Source organism: Sitophilus oryzae, unplaced genomic scaffold (assembly GCF_002938485.1).
Source record: "Sitophilus oryzae breed Bouriz unplaced genomic scaffold, Soryzae_2.0 scaffold_1898_pilon_pilon, whole genome shotgun sequence".
NCBI classification, from domain to species: domain Eukaryota; kingdom Metazoa; phylum Arthropoda; class Insecta; order Coleoptera; family Curculionidae; genus Sitophilus; species Sitophilus oryzae.
The window spans coordinates 528,637-547,644 of record NW_022146610.1 but is presented as its reverse complement, the minus strand read 5'-3'; the positions used below and the strand labels follow the sequence as shown (position 1 = coordinate 547,644).

The window sequence follows — 19,008 nt, the reverse complement described above, 5'->3', positions numbered from 1 at the left end:
GAAAAAGTGAATTGATGTAATCGTAGTGACAAAAATAAAAAAATAGAAATAGTGTGCAAGAAATGGGGATTGACACCATTAACGTTTAATTAGTATGTCATATTTCATGGTTTCGATATAAATTACATAATAAACTTTACTCTATTGTTGACTCGCCTTGTACATTCATACTGATATACTTTGTACATGATAATACTGAAATATCTGGATTTATTAAAAAAATATTATTAAAATTCAATCACTTTTATTTCTTGACACGACAAAGAATTGCAGTTTTATAAAATAAAAATTATGCGCCTTTCGGATTTTTTAAAAATTTTAGAGGTTACTAGATATTTCGTGTTAAACATGTAGCTGCTATATTAAAAATATTTTGTGGTGTGTTGTTCCATATTGACTAATTTCCAAGCATCGAATGGACGAAGGAAGTAAGCGAAGGGACGAAGGAACGCGAGGAAATAACGCGAGGAAGTAAGGAGAGGAAGGAGCGAAGTGTGAGTATGGGGCTTAACAAACAAATTTACCTAACGGACAAAAAAATGCTTAACGTTTCCAGACGTATATCTCTTTTCGTCGTCGGAAGCAAAAAAATAACACAAAGAACAAAAGAAAAAAAATATTAAGAGTATCTAAATACAACTGTTTAAGAACATTTTATGTTATTTTATTTTATAAATTTTACATATTTTATTATTATGTTTTTTTTCAACAGATACGTCTATAAAAACCGTTGACGTTCTGTTAAAATGATATTATATCAAGTTAAACGTCAAAATTAACAATTACTTTATGAAGTTAAACCTTTGAATAAGAAGACTAAGGAAGGAGCATATCAAAAATCTTAGGTACACCGCGATGGGCCTCAAATATGGCCGACTTAAATTCCGGTTTATCAGTGTCGTTCTAATTTTATTTAAAAAATGTAAAACTATGATGTAGGGTAGACGTGGGGTAGACTCCATAATTTGTTGTATTATTTTACGTTGTGAATAAATGTTGGTAGTTATTAAAATTGTTATAAAAATATATAATTCTAATAAATAGATGTTATAATAAGGCATTTATTAACACAAACATCCTGATACGCTACTGAAGCAGGTAAGTCAAATTAACGTATCTAAATTCTTTTTTTTTGACATCTAATCTTGACAAGTAATAAATAAAAGCTAAAAGACAAGAAAAATATATAATTTAGTTAATTTAAGTGAATTTCAGCATAAATGATCGGTTTAATACACGTATGTATATTATATAGTCACTACTAGCGAAAAAGTTATTCCATTATTTCACTCAATTTTTGCCGAGATCTACCGCACGCTACATAACCAACTATTTTAGTCTTTTCGATAAATAGCGATAGTGTCACTGTTAATTTAAGTTCTGCCACAATTTCCATCTTAGATTTACTACCTTTTATACAACTATCAGTAGTAGAATAAATAATAAATAACATAAAATAAGCTCCGTAAAGACTGACAAATCCACAAAATTTCAAATCAAATTCAAATGTGTCAAATGAATCGTCAAACAGAACTGTCAAGGATCCCCACCCTAGAGAGCTTTTATGGTGGCTTTTCCGCCCACCATGCATGAATACATGGATAGCATTATGCTCCTTCCTTCGTCTTCTTATTCAAAGAGTTAAACCAAAGAGCCTCAAATTTTCTGTAGGTATATGATTATTTTTTATCTGTTTTTTAGTTTTTTATTTATGTTATGTTTATTTATGTTAAGTTCGAAATGAATTGGATTTGTTTAAAGAATTAAAGAGATTGAGTTTATAAAAATAAAGTTTATTTGACTAAAAATTATCAAAAGTTTGGCTGTCTAATGCATAGGTTTTGCTATGAGCAGAGATTACTTGATCTTCTAATAGATTAATTTATTGTATTTAAATAAATAAGAATAAAATGTATTATAATGTTCCAATAGAATTTATTCGGGTTATCTTACAAGGCTTAGGTGCAAAAATTTTGACAATGATATGAGTAATGTTGATGTGGTTTTTTGGTTCTTATCAAGTGCTCTCTAGCTTCCCACAGCTTGGACTGTAAGTTCGGTAACCTAAAAATAATTAAAACAAAATATTAATTAATAGGGCAAAGTGATATCAAAACGTTTAGTTTTTTTATTAGTTACAACATTTTAAAGCATTTCTTCTATAAAAAGTATTTGATGGTAAGGGAACTATTGCAAAAGTAAAAATATACCAATAGACCTCTAGAATGTAGAATGTAGCAGTGTTGCCACTACCAAATTATTTTCGGTAGATGACTTGGTCAAAATTCGGTAGAAATCAATAGATTGGATTTTTAACACGTATTTTTATTAAGACGTGCTCCAAAAAGTAATTTTTTTTGGGATATAAAAAGATTCTTGAAAAATAAAAACTACTTACTTCTACTGTAACTCATTTTTAAAATTTGAGACTTTTAGATTCCTTTACCCAAGTAGCATTTGGACGTTATCTAACGTCGGGTATACGTCGCGTTCAATAAACCTGACGTCGGGTACCAACGTCGGTTCGACCGCCTGACGACCCTTATTTGCACCTAAATGGGGAATACAGATTCGGGTCGCCTCGACGTCGGTATCTGACCTAATAGGGAATGTAATTCTATCAATTACCAACATCATATTACGTTGGATTTTAGTCACTTAAAATTCGTCGCTAAGCACTTAGGTTATGTTTGGTTTCATATTCGCTACCAAGAATACATAAAAAACCTAACCAAACTACCTAATTACAAATGGATTCATAATCACCCCTCGAATAGAACTATAAGTGCCTATCTAATTTCATATATTATAATAATTCTGAATCATTAATCCAGACATCAGTTTAGTCAACGGAAGTCACTTTATTGATATATCTGATTAAAATACTCCGGAAAAACAACGAGCGCCTTCTAAAAGTAGGTACAGAAATAAAAAATATCTATAAAAAAGTAACTAGCAAAATATTTTTTTAATTTCTAGCTGGTTTAATCATAAACTGTACTGTGGTTCCCCCAAACTCAACATTATCAATATTATTCTACTAGAAATCGGAATGTGAATATAAATTTTAAAAAACAAAAACGATTAAAATGGCTAAATAATCGGATACCTGTTAAGAATGGCGGATTTCTGTGTCCGACTTAATATGAACTACCAATATACCAATACCGACCGGGTCTCCAACATTAGTCGTCTCACACGACCGAAGTACATCAAACCGGACGACCGGCAATCGTATTATGACGTATATAATTCCAACGTACGCCACGTAACCTCACTTTGCGTATCAGTGATTTGTGCAACTATATTTTAGTTTTTGTTTTCTTAAAACAGCTGGGCAGCCACTTTTTTTAAGATAGTATATACAAAATTTAAAAAGAAGAACCAGTACTTTTGCCATGAGGGAGGAGGATGGGGTATGCTGGTTTTCTGTTGTAATGAAATCAAGATGCACCAGTGTAATGCAGCATCTCTTCCGGATAAAAAGCATTCGTGGGCGGAGGAAGACCTCACTACTACTATTATTATTTTGCAAAAGCCTCGACCTCTTTCTGTAAAATGTAGTTGAATGTCTAAATGCCTTTTTAGTGTTTTTTGTGCAGCGATAAAAAATTAAGCTTTACAAAAACTTTTTATTAGGTTATGTTATGATGTTTATTAGGCCGCAAATGCTACTTAATGGTTGTATTTACGGACGTAAATAGATAAACGTAAATTAGAAGCAAATATGAACATAAATACAACAAAATATAATTGGACGTACTTTAGGGATTATCAGTGAGACGTATCCTATTCGGTCAACTGGTAGACGTCGGACTAGTTCAAGTATAGGTATAGGTACGTCGTGCAAACCAACGTTGGAACGACGTTGGGGAAATTAATAAAAATGGTACGTTGTTATTTTGTCGTCGACAGATCGTTGGATTTACCGACTCAGATCCAACGACGTCACTTTTAATAGGAAAGCGACGTCACCAGTCGTATCACCAGCACCCGACCTAGATTTGCACAAAGTCTGACGTCGCTTCAGGTCAGATTTAGTTCGAAGTCAGATAGATGCTACTTGGGTATCTGCAAAAAAGTTAATAAGCCTACCGGGTGTCTCAAAAAAATAACTAATATAAATAATAAAATTTTATTTTTCAGATAAAAAATACGAGATTTGGTATGTTAGTATATGACATAAATTGGGATTGATTGACGTATTCAATTGTTTTTGGTCACTTCCTGTTTCACCGGAAATATGACCACAAATTTTGATTTTTAAATGACACCCTCGGTATATTTTTGCTTTTTTCTATAGAAAATAAGTAGAATGACATATCATATGTCAACTTTTGCATTTTCGCATAAATAAATAAATAAATAAATGCCTTTATTGTCAAAAAATTTTTCAATTTGTAGACAAAGGTAAACTAACAAACAAAGTAAAAAAACAAGGCACACAAACAAACAAACAAAAGATAATACTCAAAAAGTGCATAATAAACAGTTCTAGCCACTGACAAGTTAAGCTCCTTAGAAACAGACCTTATCTGATAGTCAAGCAGCGTTAAAGGCGATCAACTCAGTATCAATCAATTCGAAATTGGTCAAAGAATGCATAGAGAAGCTGAATAAATTAGGCAAAGAAAACAAAGTCCTCCTACACTGGGTGCCTTCTCACCAAGGGATAGAAGGCAATGAAAAAGCAAATAATCTAGCTAGGAAAGGAGCGAACACTACTAACTGACCAGAACCGTTCTACTTCCAAGTTAACTCAAGGCGGAACTCAAGAACTTGGAAGACTCCATCCCCAACCTGGAATGGAAATCTTGCAACGGTCTAAGACAGAGTTTCTGAGGGCTTATGACCAAGAAAAATCACAGATCTTCGTGGGTCTGAGTAAGAACAATCTTCGGATTGTCACGGGTTTCTTTTAACAGGACACTGTCTCCCTCAATGGACAATTCCCAGTAGATTGAAACTAAGAAGAAACGGCGAATGCAAATTCTGTGGGGAAGATGGGGAAACACCAGAAAAACCTCATCACTGAGTGCCGAGACGACAACCATTCGTGCCATGAATTTTGGTAATGACTGATATTGAGATGGAGAACTTGTAAAACCGTCCCAGATACTGGCTTTTGTCAAAGCCCTGGGACTGTATGATGAGTTATGATTCAAGAAAGGGGGACACAATGGATCTGTAAGGTCGAAGTGATTAACCCTCCTCCCACTCATTCTAAATTCTAAAAAATTCTAAACAGACCTTAATGCAAAACAGGCAGAGCTTAATTTTTTTGACAAACCTTCGATATGTATGTGCCATTTCAGAGAATTGTCCACAACAAGCCCTAAGAATTTCACAGACTTGACGACGTCAATGGTGGTGTTGTTAAGTACAAAAGGCTGCAACGAGTTTTTATACGACAAAGCTTTAGTTTTAGAAATGTTGAGACTCAGGAGGTTCGAATATAATCCTATGAAGTGCCGTTGTGTCCTTGTTGCATATTATGGTTTATTTGAAATTGTAGCATGCAAAAAATTTGACTCGAAATACCAAATGTGTGGTACCAAATTATTCGTAAAAAATTGCTTTTTCCAAATATGCTAATGAGCCACCCATGTCCCGTTTGAAAAAATTGAGATATGATTAAAAAACCATTTGTGCATCTTTTAACCGGCCAGGACAAGACGCGAAAAACATTAGACGATCAAATCTATTTTTCCAAGGTTCCTTGATTAAAAATTACTGTTTAACACAACCATAGCACTTTAGAATGAAATGAAAATGTCAAAAGTTGACATATGATATGTCATTCTATTCAGAGTGTAATTTTCTATCGAATAAAGTAAGAATATACCGAGGGTGCCATTTAAAAATCAAAAGTTGTAGTAGTTGTAGTCATTTCCGGTGACCAACAGTGAACAAGAACAATTGAATGCATCAATCAATTCTAATTTATGTCATTTACTAACCATACCAAATCTCGTTTTTTTAACAGAAAAAATAAAAAGGTTATAGGGGTGAGCCACTTTTGAGACGCACGGTATACTTAAATATTTCGAATTTTTATTTATACGAAAATATTCCCAAGATATTATTTTTATTTATCCTTTCGAGAGCTGTAATTTCTTGTCGGAAGCATTTTAGGTTATAGGCTCATTGGAACTTTTTGTTTTATTTTTATCTGCAGAATCACAAATAGATACACTATTTTTTTGACACCTTGTATATAAATGGAGTGCTTGTGAAACTGTATTGAAAGAATTACTTCTTGAAGCTAATTCTGTCAAAATTTCTATAAAAATTGGATATAACCTTTGAATAAGAAGACTAAGGAAGGAGCATATCAAAAATCTTAGGTACACCGCGATGGGCCTCAAATATGGCCGACTTAAATTCCGGTTTATCAGTGTCGTTCTAATTTTATTTAAAAAATGTAAAACTATGATGTAGGGTAGACGTGGGGTAGACTCAATAATTTGTTGTTTTATTTACGTTGTGAAATAAATGTTGCAGTTATTAAAATTGTTATAAAAATATATATTTCTAATAAAAATAGATAAGTTATAATAAGTATTTATTACAAACATCTGATACGCTACTGAAGCAGGTAAGTCAAATTAACGTATCTAAATTCCTTGACATCTAATCTTTGACAAGTAATAAATAAAAAGCTAAAAATGCAAGAAAAATATATAATTTAGTTAATTTAAGTGAATTTCATAAATGATCGGTTTACTACACGTATGTATATTATATAGTGACTTACTAGCGAAAAGTTGTTCATTATTTCACTCAATTCTTTTGCCGAGATTCACCGCACGCTACACAATAACTATTTACAGCCTTTTTTCGATAAATCGCGATAGTGTCACTGTTAATTTAAGTTCTCACACACAATTTTCTTCTAGATTTACTACCTTTATACAACTATCAGTAGTAGAATAAATAATAAATAACATAAAATAAGTCTGTAACTGACAAATCCACAAAATTTCAAATCAAATTCAAATGTGTCAAATGAATCGTCAAACAGAACTGTCAAGAATCCCCACCCTAGAGAGCTTTTATGGTGGCTTTTCCGCCCACCATGCATGAATACATGGATAGCATTATGCTCCTTCCTTAGTCTTCTTATTCAAAGGATATAACTGAAGGAAACAGTAGGGATTTTGTATTCATTGTTCTGTCAAACCGAAATAGAATAGAAATGAGAACTAGTTACTACTTTCTCTAAAACTACGATTAGTTTCAGTGAAAACGTGTGATAGGAGAAAAACTTAAAGTACTAAGAGTACTTACATTTATGTGTGGTGCTGTAGACAATGCGTAAATAACTGCTTCAGCCACATCTGGACCATAAATAGCTGGTATAGGTAAATCTATATCACCAAGTCCAGCCACTTTTTGGAATTCTGTTTTCACATATCCAGGACTGATACTCTGGAATGCAAGAAGAGTGTTAAATAAGAATACTGTCATCTCCAATATGCAGTGCAGACCTGCAACAAGTCAGTTTTAAAAAGACTTAAGTCTGAAGTCATTTCTAAAATCAAACTGATTTAAATTTAATTACCCTCAACTCAAGACAACCAGAATTTAATTTGAGTTCCCTTTTTTTAATTTTATTATCAATTTTCTACAAGGAAATTGATATTAACATTACCAATTAGCGATTTTCTTATTATCTGTTTTATTATTACAGTACGTCTGCTGGATCTGTGTCTATGAAAGGAATGCGGACAAAAAACATTTAAATAAACAGCAATATATTTTATACGTCGATTTGACGAATACGTCACCGCAATCGCTCCGTCCACTCATTTTATTGGCTATTTGCAAATTTGTCGAATTTTTATTGATGGGACGCGTCGTTTCATTTTTTACGAAAACATCGAGAGAATATCGTTTCCCCTCTCACGGATACCCCGTAGCTACAGAACGGACAGACGTACTGTATTATATGTATATATATACAGGGTGTTTCAAAACAAATGCGAAAAACTTCAGGGGGTGATTCCTTGTCCAAAATAAAGAGCAGTTTCCTTCATTAACGTTGGGTCAAAAGTCAACCATTAGGTAGATATCGCGGTACAAAGATGGCGGAAAAAAAATGTTTTTATTTTTTATCTGAAAAACGAAAAGAGATAGACTAATAAAATTTTATGGAAGCATTACTGTTATGAAAACGCACTTTCTGGTAATTTTTTCACTTTTTTAAAATGAGTGGAAGGGGCTGATATAAACTACCACTATCATTCTTGTTAACGAAATTTAAAGAAAAATCTAACTATGTCTCTAATAGTTTCTGAAAAATAAAATTAATTTTTTTAAAAAGGTCCGATTAAATTTATATCTCCGAAACTAAAGTTCCAAAAAAATTCGTAATATATCTAGAAATTCATTTACCCACTAGTAGATATAAAAAGCATTTTTGGTAAATTTGTCTCTAATAGTTTCTGAAAAAATAAAAATACAATTTTTTGAAAATGTCCGATTAAATGAATATCTCCGAAACTAAAGTTCCAAAAAATTCGTAATATATCTATAAATTCATTTACCCACTAGTAGATATAAAGCATTTTTGGTAAACTCTTGTCTCTAATAGTTTCTTGAAAATAAAATTAATTTTTTTAAAATGTCCGATTAAATGAATAATATCTCCTGAAACTAAAGCCCCAAAAAAATTCGTAATATATCTAGAAATTCATTTACTCCACTAGTAGTTATAAAAAGCATTTTTGGTAAACTCTGTCTCTAATAGTTTCTGAAAAATAACATAAATTTTTTTAAAAAGGTCCGATTAAATTAATATCTCCGAAACTAAAGTTCCAAAAAAATTCGTAATATATCTATAAATTCATTTACCCACTAAACTATTAGAGACATAGATAAAACTCACCGATTTGAAATTAAAAAATAAGATGTAAAGTAAAAAACATTTCTAGATAAAGAATCTAGTGATAATAACGATAATATTACGTTATTATCACTAGATTCTTTATCTAGAAATGTTTTTTGTCCCAACATGTAATACTTTACATCTTATTTTTTAATTTCAAATCGGTGAGTTTTATCAAAAAAACACAAGAGATAAAAAAGTTTCTAAACAAAATTATTTTTTTTGCATGCGTTTGAGAAGGTTTTTCTTTAAATTTCGTTAACAAGAATGATAGGGGTAGTTTATTTCAACCCCTTCCACTAATTTTAAAAAAGTGACAAAATTACCAGAAAGTGTGTTTTCATAACAGTAATGCTTCCATAAAATTACATTAGTCTTTTCGTTTTCAAGATAAAAAATAAAAACATTATTTTTCCGCCATCTTTGTACCGCGATATCTCCCTAATGGTTGACTTTTGACCCAACATTTATAAAGCAAACTACCTTTTATTTTGAACAAGGAATCACCCCCTCAAGTTTTTCGCTTTGTTTTAACACCCTGTATAAAAATACACTTTGTGGTATTTTGTACAGGGTGTCCCATTTTCGTGTTTTTAGGGGTTTCTCATTTAGGAGCAGAGGTACATTACTGTGTTACTTTTTTATGAAACTGAAAATGGTACTGCTGCCGGACTGAGAGTTCAAACGGAAATGCCGCTGTTAAAAATTTATCATAAAAATATATGAAAAAAAAATAGTTATTTCAGAAATTATTATTTCAAGGAATCTATTACGAGTAGAAAAAATATTCTACTGGGTTGACGTTGGTTTCTATGTAATTTTACAAATAAATAAAGCTGTCTCTTTAGTTGTCAGTTTTGAGTCAATATTTTTTAATTCTCTTTCGTGTCGATTGCTGACTGAATTGTAGCCAGAAATGGCTCAAAACGAAATAAGTAAATTACCAACAGATATTCAGGCTGAGGCGACAAACGCCATATCCAAACTACTTCCATTTAAACCCGGAATGAATTATGAAAAGGAATACAAACATTTCCAAAAATGGAAGCAATTAAAAAACGTGCGAGAAGAAATAAGGTTTTTAACCTATCCTCTATGTATATATGACTTAAAATCAAATGACTTAAGTCATTAAAATGATTTAAATAAAAAAATACTTAAGTTTTCTGTGAACTTGCAACTCTCATGCAGTCTGTCCCTAATTCTTCAAATTTACATTGAAACAAGCATTATTGGCTTAATTCGGGTTTCTCTTATTACCGATTCTGAACAGTCCTAGAACTGTGGTGCGTATGCGCAGAAGGAAATATGAAGACATTATTTCATTTGCGCATGCGCTGCAGAGTTCTAGGACGGTTCAGAATCGGTAATAACAAGAACCCGAACAAAGCTATTGTAAATCACTTCCAAAGATACTTCGACTGGTTTAGGACTCTTAAGGTGCTCGCGCACTTCGCCGAAGCGTCGCGAACGGAAGCGTCGCGAGACGAAGCGTGATTTAGCTGATGTCCGCTCACTGGGGCGAAGCGTGGCGTCTCGAACGACGCGACGCGAATTTTATTTATTTCATGATTTGAACGCAGTAAGTTGTCTAGTGTAGTAGATGAGCAGTTCGTCAGAAGAGGACCTTTTTGTACTAAGTTTAATTGCCGCTATGGAAGAAGAAGAAGATGAAAACAAGAAAAAATGCTGGGTTCTTAATATAAATCAAAAGAGAGACACCTACGGTGAATTCAATCTACTGAGGTGTTCATTGAGGAGACAGTGTCCTGTTAAAAAAACCCCGTGACAATCCGAAGATTGTTCTTACTCAGACCCAGGAAGATCTGTGATTTTTCTTGATCATAAGCCCTCAGAAACTTCTTCGAGTGTCTTAGACCATTGCAAAATTTCCATTCCAGGTTGCGGATGGAATCTTCCAAGTTCTTGAGTTCCGCCTTGAGTTGGTTACCACTTGGAAAGCAGAACGGTTCTGGTCCAGTTAGTGGAGTGTTCGCTCCTTTCCTAGCTAGATTATTTGCTTTGTACACATAATACATCAGTTTTTTCCCAACGTACCTCCTGGATACAAGATAATCGAGTCACCACAAAATATTCTATATTTCCCAGTGACAGTTAAAGTTATTGATAAAATTACAATAAAAATTATTGACCAAGATGGACAACTTGTCAATTTTCGCAACGAAACCGTTACATTACGATTGCATATTAAAAAATATAATGGCAATTTTTATAATAAAATAGGAGCGATATATTCGCCAACATTCGAAACAGTAACGACGACGACGACGACGACGAAACAAAAAAAGGACCGTCCTTATAAGAACGTCACTCGGCGGAAAAAAAAATTCACAGTCTCTGGACTTTGCATAGGTTTAGCCTTGCCTGTCCGTTGCTCTAGTTTTGTGTACTAGGCAACTGCTCCATAAGTATCATGGGTCTTACTATCATGGTATACATCCAGCGCAAAATGTTAGGGGAGCAGCCCCATCTATTTCCGGCCAGTCTTCTGCATATCATGAGAGCCTTTATGGCTTTGCTGGTAGCGTTCTTAATATTCCTGTTCCACAGGAGTTTACTGTCCAGGGTTATACCCAGGTATTTAACTTCCTGTGTTGGCAGTATTTCCTTTCCATCTAGTTGGATTCTTTTCAAGTTTTTCAGACTTCGCTTTCTGGTGAATGGCACTATCGCGGTTTTGTCTGAGTTGATACTCAGCCCGACAGTTCTACACCATCTGTCAGTGATACGGAGTCCTCTTTGGATAATATCACACAAGGTGCCTTCATGTTTCCCCCGAGCGATCATGACTATGTCATCTGCATACCCAATGCAGTGTATTCCCGCTAGAGTTAATTCATCTAGTAGTTCATCCACCACCAAGCTCCACAGCAAAGGGGACGTTACTCCACCTTGTGGAGTTCCTTGCGTAGTAGTAGCCTCAGTAGATTGTAACCTCAGTAGATTGAAACTAAGAAGAAACGGCGAATGCAGATTCTGTGGGGAAGATGGGGAAACACCAGTACACCTCATCACTGAGTGCGTCGAGACGACAACCATTCGTGCCATGAATTTTGGTACGACTGATATTGGAGATGGAGAACTACCCTCTATAAAACCGTCCCAGATACTGGCTTTGTCAAAGCCCTGGGACTGTATGATGAGTTATGATTCAAGAAAGGGGGACACAATGGATCTGTAAGGTCGAAGTGATTAACCCCCCTCCCACTCATTCTAAATTCTAAAAATTCTAAAACCTACGGTGAATTTCATCATTTGTTTAATGATCTTAAACAAGATAAAAAGAAGTTTGCCACAACATTAGCAGTAACGCAAAAACTTCCGCGCATTGATGCGAAGCGTCAAGAGAAACGACTCCTAGTTGGTCCGAAGAGAATTCGCGTGTCGACCGACGCGCCCCTTTGGTTCACGCCGCCGCGTAATGCGCGGGCTGCCATGAACTTACGCGTAAATTTGTCGGGCGAAAAATCTACGATTTTCTTCGCGTCGCTTCGGTTCGCGACGCTTCAGCTAAGTGCGCGAGTACCTTTAAGGTGATGGACGCCGACAAAGACAATTAAGAAACCCAAACAAAACAAATATTAAACTCACTGTGACTTTAATTTTTAACTTTTCTCTTCTTAAGTCCAACCTCAGGGTCTCTGCCAGGGCTGTAACGGCATATTTCGTCGCACCATATACGTTAACATTTGGGAAATCAGCTACTGTATGTCCGAGAATGCTGTTTATATGTACGATGTGTCCTTCGATGTTATTTGCTTTCATGTTTTGTACTACCTCTCTTGTGGCGATTAGGAGTCCCAATATATTAGTATCTGTGGAATTTAGAACAAATATATTACTTATTTTAAGGTATAGTGAGATATATAAGAGAAGAGATAGCAAAGGCAAATTCACCAAAATGTGAGGAAACATCGGAGGAACCGAAACTAGTCTGGCTCTTTGATATATCTTTTATTATGCTCTCTGGAACAGCGTGCAGGCCGTCTGGCTGCCGATACACGTTGCGTTCACTACTGCGCATCCAAAGAATATCCTATATTTTTTACTTAAAATGGCTTTAAATTCTAGTATTGAATAAAAACCGAGGAAGTCTCCATTAGCTCGGCGCGTAGAGCTTTCGCCTATGAAGCGAAGGTCAGTGGTTCGATTCCGGCTGGGGTTGCAACTTTTTTATTTTTTTTTCGTTTATATTCTGATAGTAAAGTATTAAATATTTACTTTTTTATCACCAGCGCGGCAGCTCTACGCGCCGAGCTAATGGAGACTTGCTCGATTTTTATTCAATACTAGAATTTAAAGCGCTAAGTAAAAAATAGAGGATCTTCTTTGGATGCGCAGTAGCAAACGCAACGGGTATCGGCAGCCAAACGGGCCGCATGGTGTTCCAGAGAGCATAATAAAAGATATATCAAAGAGCCAGACGTCTTAAAATACTTGTTTTCCCGACGTTGCTAGCTCTCGTACTATAAGTATACCTCAAAATCAGTTATGAAACCTCCACAGTTTGACGGAAAAACCGCTTGGGCCAATTATTTTTGCCAAATTGAAGCCGCTGCGAGAGCGAACGGCTGGACAATCGCTGAAAAAGCTACCGCTTTGACTATCGCACTGCGAGGAGATGCGACTGACATTCTGCAGACACTGTCACCATCGGAACAGGAAATTATCAGCAATCGGTACGACATTTAGAAATGAGGTACGGCCAAGCTCATTTGGAACATATCTATCATTCCCAGCTAAAAAATCGTGTCTCTGCAGGGGTTTGAAGCCGATGTAGCCCCTCGTTCGCCTTGCGTACCCTGCTACGCCCGAGAATGTTATGGAGCGGTTGTCAATACAGGCATTCTCCGACGGCTTACGTGACAACGAGACAAGACAAGCACTTCTCCTAGCCCACCCAACGCACTTGGTGGATGCTTTAGCACGTGCCCTAGAATTCGAGGCCGCAAAACAAAGTTCTCGGTCTTTAGGAAGAATACGGGCCATCGACGAATGTTCCGACGAATCCGTGGAAGGGATTGTTCGGAAAATAATGGATCAGTACATGGGCAAGAAGGGACCGATTCGTTTGCTGGAACTGCGGACATGTAGGATACGTGCGAAGCCGTTGTAAGGAGAAGAACGAAGAACCGGCTTCGTCGAGGTCGGAAAACTACTAAGGGTCGAAATGAAGGGGCACACGTCCTCCTGTACCCAACATGCCTCAACAAAAACTGCTCAAGTCGCCTCCCTACAACACAAATTCAACAGCACTTTTGTCGATGGGTTTGTTGACGAAGAGTTCCGGACCATGCTGTTGGATACAGGTGCGACGAAAACTATCATCAGGCGGACATTCTTAAAACATCGAAGAAGGTTAAAACAACACAATGGCGATTACGTACTGCAACGGGAAAAATAAAGTTAACTAGAATTGCTAGAAGTCATTACAATTTTTTCTATAGATCTATTTTTATATGAATATTCTTACCAATAGTAGTCTTCCATTTTTCTGTATCTCCATTAATTAGATCTGTGGACTGCATCAAACCAGCATTATTCACTAGAATATGAATATTTCCTAATTTCTTAATTACTTCCTGAATTGTTGATTTGATTTCAGCTTCTTTGGTCATATCACATTTGAATCCATGTAATTTGCCTTTTTCTTTGCTAAGTGCTTGGGAAAGCTCATGCAAACGATCTGTTCTACGAGCCAAACCTGCCACCTTCAAAATAAAAGACATATATTGTTTTTAATTTGTAACATTACAATACAAAAATTCTGGTAATGTTTGAGCTCTTAATATTAATATTGAGAGGTGTTTCATCGTGATTTTCTATTTCCCATTTAATAACACGGGAAAATTTTCTATCGAATTTTCTTGCGTTTTAACAAGTCATAGTATTGTAAAAATCAATACATATTCCTGTAGGAATTTGAACGGTCTTCAGAAAATGTCTGACATGACTTTTCATTTAACTGATTCGTTTGAAAGTTATTGATGGTTGAATTTCAACTTCAAATCTATACTAATATACCTATAAAATCCTGAAGTGACTGACTCACTGATTAATCACGATTCTGCTCAACGTAAGAAGCTCAATTTTGGCATACACGTTGATTCGAAATTCCAGTTCCAAGGGGGTGAAACCACCCCTCAAATATTACAATATTTTTTATCTAAAAAACGGTCAAGTTTCCGAAAAAAACGCTTAAACACGAATATTTTATTTTGTTTTTTACATATTTTAAGATTTTTTAAAAACGTATGCAGGGTGTTTCGAAAAATCTGGTCATTGATTAATCACGATCCTGGTTAAAGCGCTTGACGGAAAAAGCTGATTTTTGGAAAACAGATTGACTTTAGGGTGTAGAGTGTAGAGATTTGATAAGAAGGGATTTTTCGAAATTCGAATTTTAAGGGGGTGAAACCACCCCTCAAATATTAGAATATTTTTTATTTAAAAGCCGGTGAGTGTTTCGGAAAAACTCTTAAACACATAAATTTTATTTTGTTGTTTTACATATTTTAAGATTTTTTAAGAATTTATACAGGGTGTTTCATAAAATATGACCATTGAGTAATCACGATTCTGCTTAAACTGCTTGACGTTTAAAGCTGATTTTTGGCAAACGGATTGACTGTGGGGTGTAGAAGTTAGGTAAAAGAGGTTAGATAAAGAGGGGTTTCTCGAATCCCAAATTTCAAGAGACAAACGTAGCTAGACAAATTAATAGAAATGGTCTTAAAAGATCAATTGGAAATTGAAATACAGCTAAAGGGTGGTTTAAATGAGAGGCAGTACGGGTTCCGAAAAAAAAATCAGTACAATCGATCCTCTCAAAAAATATCTCAGGCAATTAGACTAAAGAATACTAGCTCGTCAAACAGAGATATCCTTATGTTGATTATCTTGGATGTAAAAAATACTTTCAACTCGGCTAACTGGGAAAATATAATCAATGAGCTTAAATATCATTGGAAAATAAGTTTATATTTAGTGGAAAATATAAAAGCTTATCTAACCGAAAGATGCGTTATTGTAGAGGATACAGAAGTTAAAGTATCTAAAGGTGTACCTCAGGGATCTATACTGGATCCTTCACTATGGAATGTACTGTATGATGGACTCCTTCGTATGGAATACCCAGCAGAAGTAGAAGTCATAGCATATGCAGATGATGTTGCGCTGATGGTAAAGGCTAAATGTACCAAAGACCTCGTTAGAACTGCGGAAAGAGCATCGGAGCAGGTGTGCTCATGGATGGATGACTAGAAATAGCGCCGCACAAAACGGAGGAAGTTATTTTGGTTGGTAACCGAAAATCACGCAGTGTACGTTTTCATGTGAAACAAAATGTAATTGTACCAAAGAAAACAATAAAATATTTGAGGATTGTTTTCTAAGCGGGAGGAGGCTTTTCTGAGCATATCCGCCATACAGTTTTGAAAGCAGAAAAACAGGGGGCCATGTTATCCAGAATTATGCCAAACTGGTCTACCTTGGGTCAAACGAAACGCCGAGTGCTAGCTGCTGTACAAGCATCTACAATTCTGTATGGATCCGAAATTTGGGGAGAAACCTGCAAAGTTCGGAGTCATAGAGAGAAACTTCTTGCAGTGCAACGAAGATTGGCCATAAGGGTATGTCGTGGATACAGGACAATATCTGCGGAGGCTGCACAAGTTCTGAGCTGGCCCCGATAGACATAGTAATTGAAGAAAGAATAGAAAGGCAAGAATATTCAGGAAGAACAGCGGAAGAAAGTCGAAATAGAGTTCTGGAAATATGGTGTAAAAGATGGAGTGAAAACAGATATAGGAAAGGTAAATGGTCTAGAACCCTTATAAAGAACCTAGAGTGTTGAATAAATAGAGAATATGGAGAAATGAGCTATGCCATGAGTCAATTCCTTTCTGGCCACGGTTGTTTCAGGTATTACCTACATAAAATAAAGTGATGCTGATACGGTGGAGCATACCCTTTTGGAATGTAATTGATGGACAGCTGAACGAAGAATTCTATACGAAAAACTAAGATTTCCGATCTAGTTCCAGAGATGATTCGATCCCCAGAAAATTGGAATAGTGTTCACACTTTTATGGAGACACTAATAGATGCAAAAGAGAAAGAAGCTAGACGAAGTAACTAAAACATCGCAGTAAAACCGCCTCCTCGAGAAGTAATGCCGAAAGGTAGTTCCTCGGGGAGATATTCAAAGCGGCTTGTGGAGGTTTTTTAGTCTGTAAGGTACCTCAACCACCCCGACAGTACCATATACGGTCTCTGGTTTGCAGATTTTTCCCCACACAAAAAAAGGGCTTGACCTCGACAAAATTATTCATCATTTCCCAGCCGTCTTTGACGCGGTTTTTTTTCTTCGATGATGTGGTATAATAAAAGGTATAAATTGTACTTACAATAATTCCATTCTTGACCAGTTCTTCGACTATGGCCTTGCCTATTCCTGCAGATGCTCCGGTAACTACAGCTACTTTACCAACAAATCTTTCTAAAGAAAGCACCATGGCGGGACTTATACAAATTTAAGTAATAATCTATAAAACAAAACATTTCTTTAGATTAAATAGATAAAATCATCTAGAGGTACTTAGTAAATAATATTCAAATATTATTTACGGTTAATGTTAAAATTATTTCTACAGTTGTAAAAGAACCCTGCTGGCAAGTGTGAATAAACCTTTATGGTTTGTATAATAACAGTTAAAAGAAATAATAAAGTTACATTGCGATATATTGAACATTTCGTCTTTTAGTTAGTTTTAAGATATTAATAAGATATGTTAATTAAATTAAAAAAATATTTTACTTACAATATAAAAATCAAACAGGAACTATAATATTCCAAATAATAGATCTCGATGTTGTTTACACACAAACCATACAAAGTATCAAAACCAACTGTAAAGCAGGAAGGTCAAATCATTTTATATATATGTATTTTCATTTCAAGTGTATAGGTATAGTCATCGCGATGACTCTCAGTAACGTAAAACTATGGAAACACAAATTGAACAACATGACTTTCAACCTAATTACTATCTGTTTGATATATCTCTAGTCATTCCATTAAGTAGTATTTACATATACGACTTTTTTATGTTATGAAAATTGTTTTTTTATTTTGATACATCCATTTATACCGGGTGCGTTTCAAAAGTGGCTCACCCCTATAACTTTTTTATTTTTTCAGATAAAAAAAAGAGATTCGGTATGTTAGTATATAACATAAATAAGGATCGATTGACGTATTCAATTGTTTTCGGTCACTTCCTGTTTCACGGAAATTACTAAAATTTTTGATTTTTAAATGACACCCCCAATATATTTTTTTATTATAGAAAATTACATTCTGAATAGAATTAGGTACATGTTATACAGGGTTGTTCACCACATACGACACGGAGTATGGTAGCTAAACGATTAGATTTTTACAAATTGTAAGTTCTCGGTTCGTTGAAGGACTATTAGAGCTACAATTTAAAAATATTTTTACAAGATACAGAGTGTCTCAAATAAGTTAAAAATATTATAGTTGTATTTTTTTAAATGAAACACCCCGTATATTATTCCATTTTTAGATTCTACGATTGAAATAAAGGTAAATTTGACTAAGGTTTATCACACTTCAACCTTACCGTTTTTGAAATATTTTCAATTTTATGAAATTGCACTAAAAATTTTAAGGCTTTATTTCTCCAAGGGTATCAAAGTTTTAATACTAAATATTTACTGAAGATTTTTTATTGATCAGATATTGTGTTGCTATAATAAAAATTACTACCTTATACAGAGTGTTCAAAAATTTATATTAAATAATTACTAGCTTTAAACGGCAATAACTTGTTTAATTTAAATGGAACACCCTATATATTTTACATGAATCACATGCACAATGTAATTGTCTATCAAATTGTATTATACCATTTTTTACCTATCTCTTCAAGTTTTTGTAGAAAATGCATTTTCTTATAATTTAGACCTCATTTATGAATATACCCATGGAATACTGACATTTTAGATTATTTTTAAAGATGTACCAAATTTTTAAAGAGTACAGATACTAGTATTGTCGATATAGTTTGTTT

At 34.6% G+C, this 19,008-nt stretch overlaps 1 protein-coding gene across 1 annotated transcript; it reads right to left on the bottom strand.

Moving 5' to 3' along the window:
* Positions 1 to 1,913: 1,913 nt before the first annotated feature.
* Positions 1,914 to 17,860, bottom strand: LOC115883386 (farnesol dehydrogenase-like). Its single transcript, XM_030901754.1, has 6 exons — positions 17,734 to 17,860; positions 17,320 to 17,457; positions 14,385 to 14,622; positions 12,503 to 12,726; positions 7,291 to 7,431; positions 1,914 to 2,064 (listed from the first exon to the last, which is right to left on the bottom strand). The coding sequence occupies exons 2-6, from the start codon at positions 17,425 to 17,427 to the stop codon at positions 2,029 to 2,031; spliced, it is 747 nt and encodes a 248-aa protein (XP_030757614.1). The 5' UTR covers positions 17,428 to 17,457; positions 17,734 to 17,860; the 3' UTR covers positions 1,914 to 2,028.
* Between the last annotated feature and the right edge of the window lie 1,148 nt (positions 17,861 to 19,008).

What these genes read in the sequence shown, in the direction of transcription:
- LOC115883386 (XM_030901754.1), bottom strand. Translation starts at nt 17,427, where the DNA reads ATGGTGCTTTCTTTAGAAAGATTTGTTGGTAAAGTAGCTGTAGTTACC. An exon ending in AAAATGGAAGACTACTATTG is followed by an intron (nt 12,727 to 14,384) that starts GTAAGAATATTC and finishes TAAATTCCACAG; the next exon opens with ATACTAATATATTGGGACTC. An exon ending in AGTTAAAAATTAAAGTCACA is followed by an intron (nt 7,432 to 12,502) that starts GTGAGTTTAATA and finishes CTTGCATTCCAG; the next exon opens with AGTATCAGTCCTGGATATGT.